This window comes from Engystomops pustulosus, chromosome 5 (genome assembly GCF_040894005.1).
Source record: "Engystomops pustulosus chromosome 5, aEngPut4.maternal, whole genome shotgun sequence".
In the NCBI taxonomy this organism is placed as follows: Eukaryota; Metazoa; Chordata; class Amphibia; order Anura; family Leptodactylidae; genus Engystomops; species Engystomops pustulosus.
Genome location: NC_092415.1, coordinates 16,278,680 through 16,296,778, shown reverse-complemented (window position 1 = coordinate 16,296,778; position 18,099 = coordinate 16,278,680). Strand labels below are relative to the sequence as shown.

General features: G+C 42.4%; 1 protein-coding gene across 1 annotated transcript; it reads right to left on the bottom strand.

Annotated features, from left to right (window-relative positions):
• Window positions 1–2,892: 2,892 nt before the first annotated feature.
• On the bottom strand, window positions 2,893–18,091 carry NTAQ1 (N-terminal glutamine amidase 1). Its single transcript, XM_072151233.1, has 6 exons — window positions 17,808–18,091; window positions 17,627–17,726; window positions 15,288–15,338; window positions 13,517–13,665; window positions 4,964–5,088; window positions 2,893–3,525 (listed from the first exon to the last, which is right to left on the bottom strand). The coding sequence occupies exons 1-6, from the start codon at window positions 17,867–17,869 to the stop codon at window positions 3,419–3,421; spliced, it is 594 nt and encodes a 197-aa protein (XP_072007334.1). The 5' UTR covers window positions 17,870–18,091; the 3' UTR covers window positions 2,893–3,418.
• Window positions 18,092–18,099: the final 8 nt, after the last annotated feature.

Below are 18,099 nucleotides of genomic sequence, written 5' to 3'. Positions count from 1 at the left end.
AATACAGTATGGTCAATACTTCTCCCACACCTGCCTCCTATGTATTTTCAGTACAATCAAAATCCACAGCTACATCCATTTTGGAGCTTGTTGTCCTCTTCAGGGCCGGTTTGAACAAGACGATGGGCAACCATGCCCGGTCTACAACACACAGTAGTTTAGCAAGGACCCCATCTACTAGATTTTGAAGACAAGGCTGATGAGTGCCAAATTACCAGACAGTAGCAAAAGAGACGCCGCAGCAATCCAGGTCAAGTCAAAGAAGGTGGGCATCCAATGTTTCCACTCCATGTGAATCGTTGTCAAGCTTGACTACCGATTTTCTCTCTCTACGGTGCAAAATTCCTGGCACACCAAACACCATCCAGGGCAGACCAACTTTGGCAACATGAGAATGTAGCAAGGACTGACGTGATCCAATACGCTCCCCAGCCCGAATACATCTCAATGGTTTTGGAGACTATTGTCCTTCTTAACCTCTAGGGTTCCCCCTATAGTCAGTTTTAGGACAATGTCTGACTGCACGCAGCTGCAACGAGTAGCCATTCCCTTATCTTTATAAAATGCCTTGTCACCGCCATTGGTCAGATTTGTTGACCTTCGACCCTGTGTGGTTGATGACCACCAATGATGGACATACTAGTGGTGGCTATGCCAGAAAACCTTCGACAACAGGTGGAACCATTATGTGTTAACATACCCCAAATGCACTAATACAGCCACCAATACACCGCCAAAGCCTGTTGTCCTGCGTCATGTTCAGGCCTTGCCCGTGGCGAGCTACGGGACCATATGCAACCACTCGTATGCAAGATTGAAGTGATTCTCGATGACAACCAGGTTGCAATTCTTTTATGGCCTTCACCAGATGATTACCCCAAATATGGTCCCAACTTAAAGCTACACACATCCAAAGAACAGACACTTGTAATAGATCTATTGCCAGATCTGGATCTCTTCAAGTTCTGCAACTCATACGGAGCTGTAATTTCTTTAATCTAGGTTCGATATCTCTTATCCTTTATGCTGTCGAACTTTCAATGAACCACCACTAGAGATAAACGGACCCTGAAGGAGAGAGATAGTCCTTGTGGACTGGCAGACCATACCCCCGATATAAACAGAAATAAATCACTGTTAGGCTTTGTGTAGTTTACCTCCTTCCTTCAGCCTATTTACTTAAAGGAAACCTACCACTTGTAGTGGCAGGTTTCCGATGGCAATACCGGGCACCAGCTCAGGGTGAGCTGGTGCCGGAGCTTATTTTAGTTAGTGTTTTAAACCGCGGTATCGCGGTTTAAAACACTTTTTAAACGCTATAGCCGGCGCAGGCAGGTACGCGCTCGGCGCTTACCGTGCGCGCGGCTACATAGGAAGTGAATGAGAGCCGCGTGCACGGTAAGCGCCGAGCGCGTACCTGCCTGCGCCGGCTATAGCGTTTAAAAAGTGTTTTAAACCGCGATACCGCGGTTTAAAACACTAACTAAAATAAGCTCCGGCACCAGCTCACCCTGAGCTGGTGCCCGGTATTTCCATCGGAAACCTGCCACTACAAGTGGTAGGTTTCCTTTAAAATTTCACTCACTTCCAAATTTTAAGGTTACATTCCTTTGCAAATCTACTACCGTCAAACCCACTTAGAGCAGAAATAAACTGCAATGCCTTCGTGTACGGAGAAGTAGTGATTGCCATCAGCGGCCACGCTGCATTATGTGACGCCCGTGTGCACTGTGTATTTGGCAAGTGATCACACTTGAAGCTACAACAAATAATCCATTTAGCTCTGGATGGAAGGAATAGAGCCAGAACCTGGAGCGCTCCATCAGTATTAGACTGATTGTGTCTTGTGAGTCCTGGCAGCGAGATAACACCTGGGATTGCTCAGAACTGGCGTACATTATGTTACCACAACATAAGAGGCAAAGACGACATGATCCCATCAGAGATAGTGTACTAATGGTCCATTAACCGTGCAATTCCAGGAACAGATCATGGTTACCTGAAAGCTACAGCAATGCTTTACGCTACACAAGATTTTCAAAAGTATTTACCAATACTACTACACTGCTATACTGCCCCCTATGTACAAGAATATAGCTACTATAATACTGCCCCCTATGTACAGGAATATAACTACTATAATACTGCCCCCTATGTACAAGAATATAACTACTATAATACTGCCCCTATGTACAGGAATATAACTACTATAATACTGCCCCCTATGTACAGGAATATAACTACTATAATACTGCTCCCTATGTACAAGAATATAACTACTATAATACTGCCTCCTATGTACAAGAATATAACTACTATAATACTGCCCCCTATATACAAGAACATAACTACTATAATACTGCTCCCTATGTACAGGAATATAACTACTATAATACTGCCCCCTATATACAAGAATATAACTACTATAATACTGCTCCCTATGTACAGGAATATAACTACTATAATACTGCCCCCTATGTACAAGAATATAACTACTATAATACTGCCCCCTATGTACCAGAATATAACTACTATAATACTGCCCTCTATGTACAAGGATATAACTACTATAATACTGCCCCCTATGTACAGGAATATAACTGCTATAATACTGCTCCCTATGTACAAGAATATAACTACTATAATACTGCCCCCTATGTACAAGAATATAACTACTATAATACCGCCCCCTATGTACAGGAATATAACTACTATAATACTGCCTCCTATGTACAAGAATATAACTACTATAATACTGCCCCCTATGTACAAGAATATAACTACTATAATACTGCCCCCTATGTACAAGAATATAACTACTATAATACTAACCCCTATGTACAAGCATATAACTACTATAATACTAAGAATATAGATAAATGACACAAGGGAAACAAAAAAAGTAACATTTATAGATGTCTGGGACTGTAAGATAACAAAGGAGAACATAATATGTAAGGCTAAAGTACACGAAAAAACTTTGGAATGCCCCAAATCTGTGCTCTGTTCTTTGCTCATGTATAAAATTTACAACATTAGTAACCACTTTCTTTTTTTGTTTTCTCCTTTAATATAAAAATGAATATTTCTCCCCCTTTAATGCTGGTGACATGAGAAGATTTGGGGTGTAGGATTTCCCGCTCCATTGCTTTTGGTTTGAACATCTTTTGCTTTTGGACCAAAAGAGGAAGACCCCTGATATTTGTACAGATGAGCTCCCAGTCAGTAGTTTTCCCATCTCTAGGTGTAGTGTCCCTTTAAATAAAGTCTTGGCAGCAGTGGAGCGGTATAAATAGTAGCGCCTCATTGTGTCCTCCTGTCAGGGCGACTGTAGGAGGTGTACGATGTCTCCAATGAATTATGCACAACGGAAACTTCTCCCACACAATGACTCGCCCTTATGAACCGGAGCGCGACGTCACACAGGTGTACCGAAACGCTTGGTGAAAGCCTCCAGTGTGTACACCGTGCCAAAACCTACCCCCGGGGCCATGCTGATGAAGTCATCCAGGTTCATAGAAGATTCTGCAAAGGAAATACAGAAGGGAATAGTGTTATGTATTGTCCCTGGAGAGATGTGTAATCAGACCTCTGTGTATGTTGTTAGTAGCAGCAGGACTGTGATATAGGGGCTTAGTCCAGGATTGTAGCTTCTCCAAATACATGGGAAGGTGTCCCCACACTGCTGTGCTATGTTTTAGCTGTAACCTGTGTCCCTGGAGTGATGTATAATCATAACTGTGTATGTTGTTAGTAGCAGCAGGACTGTGATAAAGGGACTTATTCCTGGATTGTAGAATCTCCGATTGCACGAAGGGCTTGTCCTAACGCTGCTGTGCTCTGTGCCTTCAGTACGGAGCTGCAGCCAGTGTTTGGCGTTGTCCCTGGAGAGATGTGTGATCAGACCTTTGAGGATGTAGTTCGTAGCAGCAGAAATGTGAAATATGGACTAACACCAGGAGCAAGAGACGTCTGCAGTGTCTAAGCTTCCATCCCCTGCTGCTACTCTCTATAATACAGTATGTGTAGGTGCACAGCAGCTAGGGAGTTAAAGGTTGGTAATCCCTGCTTGAACAGAGGATAATCTATGTACACAGCGACTGCATCGGCAGAATAGTGGCACAGATTTAGAAAACCGGCTATGCCAGTTTTGCGTCGCAGTTTGCAAATAATGTGCCGACTGCTGGCACGTGTATTCAGGAAGAGTTTTTGCCAGTTTTGCGTAGCGGCTGCACTATACACACCGCAACACAATACTGTGTACCTAAAGGGGAGTTCTCATGTGCGCAGTCACATTTATGTCGAAAGTCCGACATAATTGTGGAGCACACTGATTAAAGGAGTGCACCAGAAAAAAAAAAAAAAAGGTAAATCGGGGCTAGCAGGGTGTGCTAGATTATAGAAGACCGCGCATCTTCAATAAGTTGGAGGACCCTGCACATTAGTGTATGTTGTTTGCATGACTATTGAAAAATCTGAGACTGAGTGCAGCTCCGGAGCATAATACAGGATATAACTCAGGATCAGTACAGGATAAGTAATGTCATGTATGTACACAGTGACTGCACCAGCAGCAGAATAGTGAGTGCAGCTCCGGAGCATAATACAGGATGTCACTCAGGATCAGTACTGGATAAGTAATGTCATGTATGTACACAGTGACTGCACCAGCAGCAGAATAGTGAGTGCAGCTCTGGGGTATAATATAGGATGTAACACAGGATCAGTACAGGATAAGTAATGTCATGTATGTACACAGTGACTGCACCAGCAGCAGAATAGTGAGTAAAGCTCTGGAGTATAATATGTTATAGCATTTCTATCTATATTGGGAAATTGTATTCTGAAATGCTAGGTTAAGTTCTAGTCTATAAAAAAGTTATAGACCATTCACAGTGATGATAGATCTGGAGAGTGCTGTAGGACTGCACGGGTAATACCTTATGTGAAGCTGATCACTCACCAGGGGTCTTTATACAGGGATAAGGGGGCGGTGGTTTCTTCCATTCATTGTTACCATCTTTCATATGGGATCGATTGGAAGCGAAGGTCCTGAGATACTCCTCTGCTTTTATTACCCTCAGCTTCCTAGAAGAGATCATGTATGTGCCATTATCTCATACATCAACACTGAGAGGTTTCCACAGCCGCGCACACAACATCAACATGTATAAAACTGCTACAGATCCGCCACATACAAGTTTACCCCATCCTGGGTCACCTATAAGAAGTAGCTGCTCACAGCCCAACATGAAATAATATAGAAATGTATCCCACTTCGGTTACCAGCACAGAAAATATTTTAAAAAATGAATAAATAAAATCAATATAAAAAGCTAATAGTGATAGTAAGAGCAGGCTGAGCTCCTTAGTGTCTGCAGGCTCTGAAGCTCCATATAGAATCTCTCTGTAACCACTCAAAGAAAACACTGACATCAAGTGGACAAATAGAGAACTGCAACTGCACACTGCTGTGTTACATTGTACACAGTAGTGTGCATGCTTCATAACATAACCCTCTATATTACATGATCTGTACTGTATACAATGTAACAGTACTTTGTTTGGCGGCGGTAGTGGCGCTACCGGCCGCCTCTTTTCCTACGTCCGCCGCTCTCTACTGAAGGAGCCTGGAACCATTGTTTGGCGCAGCTCTGGCGCGAGTCTGGCGCTTGAGCGCCGAAAACAGTATGGTCCTGTAAGTTGGCAGAGCTGCGAGGACAAGTGGGGATCCAACGGACGGATGAAGTCTGGTGCCGGAGGCGTTGACCCGGAGGTGGGCGCTCTGAGATCGCTGCCGAGGCGGCGTGTTTGGAGAGCTATCCTGGAAGTCGGCGTGACCGGAGACATAGGCCTCAAGAAGATTGTGGTGTTTGGTCCCTGCGCTTCAAGCCTGAGAGGAATATATTTAGAAGCCGTCTTTATGGATGGGTGAGATGTACCTGTACCCGGCCTGACAACCCTGCCGCTCGTAGAAGTTCGTTTGGATGGGTGAGATGTACCTGGCCTTAACCTTCCTCTCCCATGTTCTATTTCGTCTGCATGTGGTCCTGCATATGGTCCTAATTCTGATTTGTCGCTAACTATGCTAATATCTGCTTGGCATTTGCCTGCATACGGTACTAACTCTGACTTGCTCCTAATCATATTAACATCGACCCGTCATTTACTTGTTACCTGTCCGTATTTTGACCTTTCTATTCCAACTATCGGCTCCTATTACTTAACTGTCGGAATTTTTGTGCGCAATTCATATTTCTACAATCTGTGTTTTACGGGGATAATACGCCTCCAAGATTACAGGAGATAAGTTAATACCTCCAACCGGATACTTGTGACATTCTTACGCCGTACATAATACGTTGGTTAAGAACGCGGAGGAGAAGTTAATAACCACTACGTGATATAAGTGATATATTAACTCTGTATACAAAATTGCCGCATTTTTTGGACATTCCAGTGGGTGAATGGCCCTGGTTTTTGGCTAGGCCTGTTGCTGCCTTTTCGGCTGGCAGAATACTTCACGGTTGTGTGTCAACTATTTATATTGCCTCCTGCGGTTTAGTGATTCGTATACTCTCTACTGTAATACGTTTATATTGAATATTGTCATCTGTTATATGTGGTACAGGTTGCTCAAATAGGAGCCCATGATTATTTATCCAGCTCGTTAACATTGTGATTTAAGGTGTATTTATTGTATTCAGTATGCCTCCTAAAAATGCGGCAAGGAAGTCCCTGGGGACATCCTCCCCCAAGGAGAAAGAGAAAGGAGGGGCTAAAGGTGAGAATGCCACAAAGTTGGATAAATTATGGAAATCCCCCCCAGTTAAAACCCGGACAGGATCGTGTATACAGAAAAACCTGGAAAATGAAGCGGTAGATCCCAAAAATAAACCACAGGGCTCGAGATCGGGCACGGAAGAAGGGGAGGAACAGGACGGGGGTGTGACAAATACGGGAGGTGAAAATGAAATGTTAAAAGAGATCTTAGACTCCATAAAAACCTGTAATTCAGCAATACTGGGTCTGACGGAGCAGGTTGGGGCATTGAGAGGAGATGTTTCCAGTATGAGAGAGGAGCTGAATAGGCTAAGAGATAAGCAAAAAACGGCAGAAGATAAAATCACTAAGATTGAGAAGGAGGTGTGCACTCTCAAAAAAGTCACCTCCCGTTTGGAGGTTGAGAATAAGGCCCTGAAAGGGAAAATTGCGGATATGGAGGACCGCTCAAGAAGAGCGAACCTAAGGCTAATAGGGGTTCCAGAAAAAGCTGAGGGGGAAAACCCTGTAAGCTACATTAAAGAATGGTTTTTGAAAAAAATAGGGAAGGAGCATCTCTCCCCGTATTTTGATATTGAGCGGGCCCATAGAATCCCGGCAGGCCCTTATATTCCGGGGAACTCTCCCCGTACTCTTATATGTAAAACGTTACTCTCGAGAGATCGGGATATGATACTGAAACGAGCACGCGATCTAAAAGATCTAACAATACAAGGGACTAAAGTAGCAATATACCCGGACTTTTCTAAGGATACCCTCCAGAGGAGGAAGAGTTTTCTGGAGGTGAAGAAGAGGTTGAGAGACAAGGGAATTATGTATTCTTTAATGTTTCCGGCCAAATTAAAAATTATTTTTCAAGGCCAGTCCCAGTTCTTTAGCACCCCAGAACAAGTCTCAGACTGGTTGGATCTTAAGGGTCTTTGAATATGAACACCTAGGCCATTATATCTGATTTCAGGTCAGCAATGGGGTGGGATGGGGGGGAGGGGGGTGGGAAAGTGGCTGAAGAAGGAAGAGTTGTACTATGGTAGAACAGGTGGGGGAATTGGGGGGGGGGGGGGGGGGGAGGGGTGAGCCGATGCTGGGGATGTTGTCTGGTTATAGTATGGTGCTGCGCCTTTTTTCCTGTCCTTCGTGTAGATTAGATAGATGGGTACTAGGTTTATAGTATGGAACATAAGAGGGTTAAAAGACCGTTTGAAACGCTGCATTATTTTTGATTACATTGTGAAACAACTTCCAGCAATTGTTATTCTTTTGGAGACACATCTTGATAAGGAATCTGTGGCCCTGGTAGAAAGGAGGTGGGCCAGTCAGGTATATAATTCTGTATTCTCATCATTTTCTAGAGGAGTCTCCATCCTGGTCCATAGATCCGTAGGCTTTCAAGTATTAGATGTAAGACGCGACCCAGAGGGAAGATATGTATTTTTGTTAGGTATTCTAGATGGCATTAAATGTGTTGTTGCAGGAGTTTATATACCTTCCCCCTTTAGATATGATGTCCTGATAAGTCTACTGCGGTTCATGGAAAAGGTGGGTGATTGCCCGGCTTTTATCCTTGGCGATTTTAATGCTGTGATGTCGGATAGGACAGACCGTAGAGGGAGAAAAAACCCGCGAAGTATAGAAAAGGGAGACACCCCCTTTGCCAGGTTCTGCCAGGAAGTGGGCTGGAGAGATGTGTGGAGATGTTTAAAGGGGGAACAACAGATATTCTCATGTTACAATCGCTCCCATAATACCTTTTCCCGGATTGATTTAGCGTTGGCTAATGACTTGGCCATAGATTTTGTGGGGAAAATTCGGTATGATAATCGGTCTATCTCTGACCATTCCCCGTTGGTGCTTGAGCTGTCCGGATCGAGGAAATCTCCCTGTAAGTTTTGGAAGCTCAATGCGCATTGGCTAGTGTTACTTCCAGATGAGGATAAAATCAAGGAAGAGCTATGTAGATTTATTGCATCGAATAGATCTGGGGGTAATCTTGGTCTAATGTGGGATACCTTGAAATCCTTTCTCAGAGGGATATTAAATTCAGAAATTATATATCTGCGTAAGCAATGGGCTAGAAAGGAGAGGCTCTTAAATAAGGAGATAAAAGAAAAAGAGAGGGCCTTTTTAGAGAACGGTTCAAGAGAGCGCCATGATAGTCTTACTAGGGTACAAGAGGAATACAATAGATTTTTGGCAGTTAAGGCGACGCAGAAATTATTTTTTTTGGACCAGAGGGCACATTGTGAGAGTGGGGTACCCTCAAAGGGGCTTCTGCAGAAAGTCAAAAAACAACAAGAGGAAAATAGAATAACAGCTATTAAAAATAATTTTGGGGACATAATTACTAATGCTGAGGAGATTAGAGATACCTTGAAAAAATTTAAAAGGTATATATACTTCAGATTTGGAGGCGTCAATGGATGATATAAGAATATTTTTAGATAATATCCAAATTCCTTCTCTTTCGAGGGAAAGAGCAGAGATGTTATCGCGTCCGATTACCAGTATAGAGCTTGAGGAGGCCCTTGCTTCTTCTAGACGTAAATCTGCCCCCGGTTTGGATGGGCTTCCTTTAGAAATTTACAGTAGATTTGGCTCTATTCTTCTCCCTGTTATGGTGGAGACCTGGGAATTTGCGCAAAGGGAGGGAAGGCTGCCTGATTCGTGGTATGAAGCAAGTATAGTTCTGATTCAGAAAAAAAATAAAGACCCACTGGAAGCGGAATCCTATAGACCGATTTCGCTTATTAATGCAGATGCTAAACTGATGGCCAAGTTAATCTCAAATAGACTGAAAGAGTTTGCTCCAGCACTTATACATGAAGACCAATGTGGCTTTTTGACAGGCCGCCAGAGTAAGACCAATATAAGGCGGCTCTTTGCGGGGCTGCAGATGGGCCGGGGGGGGTCTCGCTCCATCCTGTCATTGGACGCTTCTAAGGCCTTTGATAGGGTGGAGTGGGACTTCCTCTGGGAAGTCCTGTATAGATTTGGGTTGGGTGCTCCGTTTGTGGATTGGGTTAGACTCTGTTATAAGTCCCCGAGGGTCTGTATTAGGGTTAATAGCGATTTCTCCCCCTTTTTTACACTATCTAGAGGTACTAGGCAGGGATGCCCCCTGTCCCCGCTGTTATTTGCGTTTTTTATAGAACCTTTGGCAATAAAACTTAGGGCTGACAGGGAGATAGAGGGGGGAGGATTAGCTGGGCCTGAGGATAAGATAATGTTATATGCCGATGATGTTCTTCTCTTCCTCAAAGACTCCGAAATATCGGCCCTAAAAGCCCTAAAGGTCATTCACGAGTATGGGAGGTTTTCAGGATTTGAGATAAACACCCATAAGTCGATCTTGGTCCCTTTAGATGATGACCCCTACTCTAATTATCCGCAGTTTGGTCTTAAGGTCTCCTCGTCATGTGAATATCTCGGTTTAAAGATCACGGCCAAGGTTGATGATTATATCACTTTGAATCTCGCTCCATTATTAATAAAAATAAAAAATAAGGTGAATACATGGAATACGTTACCTTTAAATCGCGCAGAGAGAGTTATACTCATAGAGTGTACTGCTTCCTCAAATCTTATATGTACTAACTAATGCTCCCTGCTGGATAGGGAAGAGATGGTTTGGGTTGATACGGGCGATTATAAACAAACTACTCTGGGGGAGAAAAAGGGTCCGTATTAAACAAGAAACTCTATTTCGTAATAAGGAAAGGGGCGGTTTGTCACTCCCATCCTTCTATCATTATTTTTTGGCAGCACAGACCCAGTTTATCTTGGAAAATAGACAGTCTAATATTTTTTATGCGCTTACCTCGCTGGTGGAGCGCAGATTTGACTCAATTCTGGCTCTACTAGAGTCTGGTCAACTGAAGCGTCTGAACGTTAAGAGATTCCCTCTGGCTCGGTTATTGGAGTATACCTGGAGGGATCTTAGGAGCCTATTTGGTATTAAGGGGGGCTTTAAATTTACTCCGCTGTGGGGTAATCTTAATTTTTCAGAGCTAGCCAAATTGGAAGACGTTGGGTTTTGGGAAAGAAAGGGAATTACGTGCTTGGAACAGTTGGAAGAAGATGGGTCATTGCCCTCCTTTCAGGATTGGTGTCTTAGGGATATGTTGGTGGATAGGGATTTTTTTTAGGTATTGTCAAATTGAGCACGCATATAGGAAAGAATTACAGCACGACAGGTTTAAGATTCAATTAGGGGGTAAATTCATGGATTTATTGGATTTAGATGTATCACGAATTAATCTATCAAGTATTTATGGTTTGCTTAGGAATACTATAGATCAGAAGTTTAGTCATGTAACGCAATTGAAATGGGCAAACCAGGTTGGTTTCATCACTGTGGCACAATGGTGTGATATTTATAAGAATGTGGTAAGATCAACGATCAATTTAAATCACAGATGCACACAATTATACATATTATATAGAATATATTTTTCACCAGATTTAATGTTTAAAATAGGTCTAAGGGATAATTCGAATTGTAGGAGGTGTAACTGTTCCCAAGCCGATATTTTACATATTTTATGGGATTGCCCGAAGATCAACACCTATTGGGAGGAGATATTTACGAAATTAGAGGATCAGTTCCGATGCTCGTTCCCGCGAGTTGCTACTTTTGGGGTTTTGGGCTTGCTCCCGATTTCGCTAGATGATAGACTAAAAAGTGATCTGGCCCTGAAGACTATTTTCCTCGCCAGATTAGTATTAGTGAAACACTGGCTAGATGAGAAACCCCCTTCGGTGAATGAATGGAGCAATTTAGTTAAGCGTATAAAATCATACGAATGTGCGTTTGAGAAACGGTATAGGAAGGGCAACAGACTTAAGGATATTTGGAATCAGTGGAGTTTATAGAGGGTTCTCTGTAATCCACTGGGTATCTATTTGTGTCCATGCAGCGTCTCCAGCATCGGCAGAGGGTGGGGGGGAGGGGGGTCTGGGGGGGGATTATACGTATTGATATTTGGACATTCCCCTTTTTTTTGCGATAAGATATTAACTAACTGTTTGTAGAAGGGAGTTTGTGTATAGGATGTTACTTACATCATGACATGTAATGTTTCAATGTATTATGGATTCTGTTTCGCAAAAGAAGTCTTGTAATATTATATGGAAAAAATAAAAAAATAAAAAGATAATAAAAAAAAAAAAAAAAAAAGAGAACTGCAACAGAACTGAAATATAGGTCTACTAGACTTACATGAATAGAGATAAGAGTATAAGTGATGAATGCAGGTTATATGTGGGATAAATTGTTCTTCCTAAAAAGTCAGCAAGGAAATTGTGTCACCCCCTCATCCTCATGGGGTGACACAAGAGCTTACAGTCTATGAGGATGAGGGGAGTGACACAAGAGCTTACAGTCTATGAGGATGAGGGGAGTGACACAAGAGCTTACAGTCTATGAGGATGAGGGGAGTGACACAAGAGCTTACAGTCTATGAGGATGAGGGGAGTGACACAAGAGCTTACAGTCTATGAGGATGAGGGGAGTGACACAAGAGCTTACAGTCTATGAGGATGAGGGGAGGACACAAGAGCTTACAGTCTATGAGGATGAGGGAGTGACACAAGAGCTTACAGTCTATGAGGATGAGGGGGTGACACAAGAGCTTACAGTCTGAGGATGAGGGGGTGACACAAGAGCTTACAGTCTATGAGGATGAGGGGGTGACACAAGAGCTTACAGTCTATGAGGATGAGGGGGTGACACAAGAGCTTACAGTCTATGAGGATGAGGGGTGACACAAGAGCTTACAGTCTATGAGGATAAGGGGTGACACAAGAGCTTACAGTCTATGAGGATGAGGGGTGACACAAGAGCTTACAGTCTATGAGGATGAGGGGGACACAAGAGCTTACAGTCTGAGGAGGATGAGGGGGTGACACAAGAGCTTACAGTCTATGAGGATGAGAGGGGACACAAGAGCTTACAGTCTATGAGGATGAGGGGATGACACAAGAGCTTACAGTCTGAGGAGGAGGGGACACACGGGTTATGGGGATAAAACATTTAATTCTTAAAGGTTGGACTTGTGTCTTTTTCCAGCCTTATATACTATGATACAGCTATCGCGACCAAAAAAATATAAGTTATAGCTTGTTGGGGCCTTTCATCAGGTAAAATGACCTTCCTGATGACAGGTTCCCTTTAATTGAAAATGACCATAATAAATGAATTTGCTAGTTATAACGTATAATATGTACAGTCTTAGTCAGACGAAGCGCCTATAGCGCTGATTTTTAATAATGTAAAGTAGGACTTTAAAATTGGAAACTATTAAAAAAAAAATTTTTTAAATAATCAAATTCAACTTTAAATGTCCCCAATTAAGCCATTAATGACCCCAGGTGGACATTATCAACAGTTTTTTTCTTTAAAGTTTCCCCCTGTGACTGGGGCATCTCTAAGAGTCCCAATTACAGGGGAACACAACCCCATGGAGGTTGGTGTCTGATAGGACCCAGCAGCTCTGGATTAACCCCTGTAGACCCAGTGATCACACTAATCACTGTATACAGTAACTTCTGCCTTTCCTCATTGCACAGTCATAAACCGCTTCTGCCTTCTCCCTGGGGTCTCCGGCTGTGTGGAATAATGACGCTGCAGACTCAGGGCCCGGCTCCTTGTGTCAGTGGGTGGTCGGGATAGAGTTAAAATAGAGAAGCCTGATCCGGAGGCGTTATTTAAGTTTCTAGGTTGGACAATCCAGTTTACCTTCTAAAATCCTTATGGACATTGTGATCGGAGCGGAGGGCTTCCTTAATGTAGAAATCACAAGGACATGGAAATGGCAGCTCTGTGTCCAGGTCATAGATAAACCTCTGTCCATTGCGACAGTCATGAAGTAGAATAACATGATAATCCTACAGGGACAAAATACAAGATTACCACAGATTGATGATGTGATAGGGATTGATGTATATCATAATCACTAATACACTCCAGAGCTGCACTCACTATTCTGCTGCTGGTGCAGTCACTGTGTACATACATGACATTACTTATCCTGTACTGATCCCGAGTTACATCCTGTATTATACCCCAGAGCTGCACTCACTATTCTGCTGCTGGTGCAGTCACTGTGTACATACATGACATTACTTATCCTGTACTGATCCTGAGTTACATCCTGTATTATACCCCAGAGCTGCACTCACTATTCTGCTGCTGGTGCAGTCACTGTGTACATACATGACATTACTTATCCTGTACTGATCCTGAGTTACATCCTGTATTATACTCCAGAGCTGCACTCACTATTCTGCTGCTGGTGCAGTCACTGTGTACATACATGACATTACTTATCCTGTACTGATCCTGAGTTACATCCTGTATTATACCCCAGAGCTGCACTCACTATTCTGCTGCTGGTGCAGTCACTGTGTACATACATGACATTACTTATCCTGTACTGATCCTGAGTTACATCCTGTGTTATGCTGCAGAGCTGCACTCACTATTCTGCTGGTGCAGTCACTGTGTACATACATGACATTACTTATGCTGTACTGATCCTGAGTTACATCCTGTATTATACTCCAGAGCTGCACTCACTATTCTGCTGCTGGTACAGTCACTGTGTACATACATGACATTACTTATCCTGTACTGATCCAGAGTTACATCCTGTATTATACTCCAGAGCTGCACTCACTATTCTGCTGCTGGTGCAGTCACTGTGTACATACATGACATTACTTATCCTGTACTGATCCTGAGTTACATCCTGTATTATACCACAGAGCTGCACTCACTATTCTGCTGCTGGTGCAGTCACTGTGTACATACATGACATTACTTATCCTGTACTGATCCTGAGTTACATCCTGTATTATACCCCAGAGCTGCACTCACTATTCTGCTGCTGGTGAAGTCACTGTGTACATACATGACATTACTTATCCTGTACTGATCCTGAGTTACATCCTGTACTATACCCCAGAGCTGCACTCACTATTCTGCTGCTGGTGCAGTCACTGTGTACATACATGACATTACTTATCCTGTACTGATCCAGAGTTACATCCTGTATTATACTCCAGAGCATTTTGATTTGTAGAATAATCATGCCATGTGATACCTCGAAGAAATGTAAGTAAGTCCCTATATATGTATGTAAGATTGATGTATGTATGCTGTATGTGTGTATTTTCTGTATGTGCTATATGTATGTCTGTATATGCTGTACAGTATATACTGTATGTATATACAGTGTGTGTACATGTATACTGCGTGTGTGTAGTTATATGCTGTATGTAGACACATGCATATATTTATATGTATATTGTGTATGTGTGTATATGCATTACGTATACACTATATATACTGTATGTATGTGTGTATATGCTGTATATAGATACAGTATGTGTATATGGTGTTTTTATACTGCACAGTGGGTGTATACCGTATGCAGATATCTGCTATGGGGCCCTGCCTCTCCTAGTTACGCCACTGCAGCCCATCCTGGAAGTTTGGGGTTACTCACCCATATTACTGGCTCCTCGCCTTTCCCACATTTTTGCTTCCATATAGGAATCTAAAAGAAACAAACATGGTGGATACATTTGGGTGATAACTGGAAGGGAAGTACCAAAACAAACAGCACAACCAGTACATAGAGGGAATATAAAGTGGACTGACTGTAGAGGAAAAGATGAATAGACAGGAACAGTATTATAGCAGTTATATTCTTGTACATAGGGGGCAGTATTATAGCAGTTATATTCTTGTACATAGGGGGCAGTATTATAGCAGTTATATTCTTGTACATAGGGGGCAGTATTATAGCAGTTATATTCTTGTACATAGGGGGCAGTATTATAGCAGTTATATTCTTGTACATAGGGGGCAGTATTACAGTAGTTATATTCCTGCACATAGGGGGCAGTATTACAGTAGTTATATTCCTGCACATAGGGGGCAGTATTACAGTAGTTATATTCCTGCACATAGGGGGCAGTATTACAGTAGTTATATTCTTGTACATAGGGGGCAGTATTACAGTAGTTATATTCTTGTACATAGGGGCAGTATTACAGTAGTTATATTCTTGCACATAGGGGGCAGTATTACAGTATTTATATTCTTGCACATAGGGGGCAGTATTATAGTATTTATATTCTTGCACATAGGGGGCAGTATTATAGTAGTTATATTCCTGCACATAGGGGGCAGTATTATAGTAGTTATATTCCTGCACATAGGGGGCAGTATTACAGTAGTTATATTCCTGCACATAGGGGGCAGTATTACAGTAGTTATATTCCTGCACATAGGGGGCAGTATTACAGTAGTTATATTCCTGCACATAGGGGGCAGTATTACAGTAGTTATATTCCTGCACATAGGGGGCAGTATTACAGTAGTTATATTCCTGCACATAGGGGGCAGTATTACAGTAGTTATATTCCTGCACATAGGGGGCAGTATTACAGTAGTTATATTCCTGCACATAGGGGGCAGTATTACAGTAGTTATATTCCTGCACATAGGGGGCAGTATTACAGTAGTTATATTCCTGCACATAGGGGGCAGTATTACAGTAGTTATATTCCTGCACATAGGGGGCAGTATTACAGTAGTTATATTCCTGCACATAGGGGGCAGTATTACAGTAGTTATATTCCTGCACATAGGGGGCAGTATTACAGTAGTTATATTCCTGCACATAGGGGGCAGTATTACAGTAGTTATATTCCTGCACATAGGGGGCAGTATTACAGTAGTTATATTCCTGCACATAGGGGGCAGTATTACAGTAGTTATATTCCTGCACATAGGGGCAGTATTATAGTAGTTATATTCCTGTACATAGGGGGCAGTATTATAGTAGTTATATTCCTGCACATAGGGGGCAGTATTATAGCAGTTATATTCTTGCACATAGGGGGCAGTATTATAGTATTTATATTCTTGCACATAGGGGGCAGTATTATAGTAGTTATATTCCTGCACATAGGGGGCAGTATTATAGTAGTTATATTCCTGCACATAGGGGGCAGTATTATAGTAGTTATATTCCTGCACATAGGGGGCAGTATTATAGTAGTTATATTCCTGCACATAGGGGGCAGTATTACAGTAGTTATATTCCTGCACATAGGGGGCAGTATTACAGTAGTTATATTCTTGTACATAGGGGCAGTATTATAGTAGTTATATCCTTGTACATAGGGGGCAGTATTATAGTAGTTATATCCTTGTACATAGGGGGCAGTATTAGAGTAGTTATATTCCTGTACATAGGGGGCAGTATTATAGTAGTTATATTCTTGTACATAGGGGGCAGTATTATAGTAGTTATATTCTTGTACATAGAGGGAAGTATTATAGTAGTTATATTCTTGTACATAGGGGGTAGTATTATAGTAGTTATATTCTTGTACATAGGGGGTAGTATTATAGTAGTTATATTCTTGTACATAGGGGGCAGTATTATAGTAGTTATATTCTTGTACATAGGGGGCAGTATTATAGTAGTTATATTCTTGTACATAGGGGGCAGTATTATAGTAGTTATATTCTTGTACATAGGGGGCAGTATTATAGTAGTTATATTCTTGTACATAGGGAGCCTTATTATAGTAGTTATATTCCTGTACATAGGGGGCAGTATTATAGTAGTTATAGTCTTGTACATAGGGGGCAGTATTATAGTAGTTATATTCTTGTACATAGAGGGCAGTATTATAGTAGTTATATTCTTGTACATAGGGGTCAGTATTATAGTAGTTATATTCTTGTACATAGGGGGCAGTATTATAGTAGTTATATTCTTGTACATATGATGTAGTATTATAGTAGTGATACTGTGCAGGCTATTACCATCCTATTCTCATTAGACAAGTAGACGGCATAAATCTCCTCCAGTAGATGTGGTGTTTGCTCTCGGATGTAGTCACACAGTTTCCACACATTCTCTTCGCTGTAATAATAACACATGGTGGATGTTACACGCAGGATATATACAGTAGTGACACGTGCAGGGCGGTGATGGGGATCTCACCAGTAGCAGGAGGTATAGCAGCAGTGGCTGCGGCCTGGCAGTACTGGGGCAGTCTCCTGCATGGCGCCGGTCGGTGCAGATCACTGTAGAGGTGGAGACCCGGGCACAGGAGGCCTCCAGGTTTTCATCTTCCCGGCTGACAACTGCAGCCACAAGAAATTCCCTGGAAACCAGGAAGCAAAATTAGACCTGGGAAAGAAGCACGGTCACGTGCCCTCGCTCGCCCATTGAGCTGCGCGTAAACCACTGTCCACAACAAAACTACACTACCCATGATTCCTAAAAGCTTTCT

Excerpts from the sequence above, each read along its gene's own strand:
- NTAQ1 (XM_072151233.1), bottom strand. The coding sequence starts at position 17,869 with ATGCAGGAGACTGCCCCAGTACTGCCAGGCCGCAGCCACTGCTGCTAT. Across the intron at positions 17,727-17,807 it reads TGCTATACCTCCTGCTACTG|CGAAGAGAATGTGTGGAAAC; the intron begins GTGAGATCCCCA and ends TTATTATTACAG. Across the intron at positions 3,526-4,963 it reads TCCCTGTATAAAGACCCCTG|AATCTTCTATGAACCTGGAT; the intron begins GTGAGTGATCAG and ends TTTCCTTTGCAG.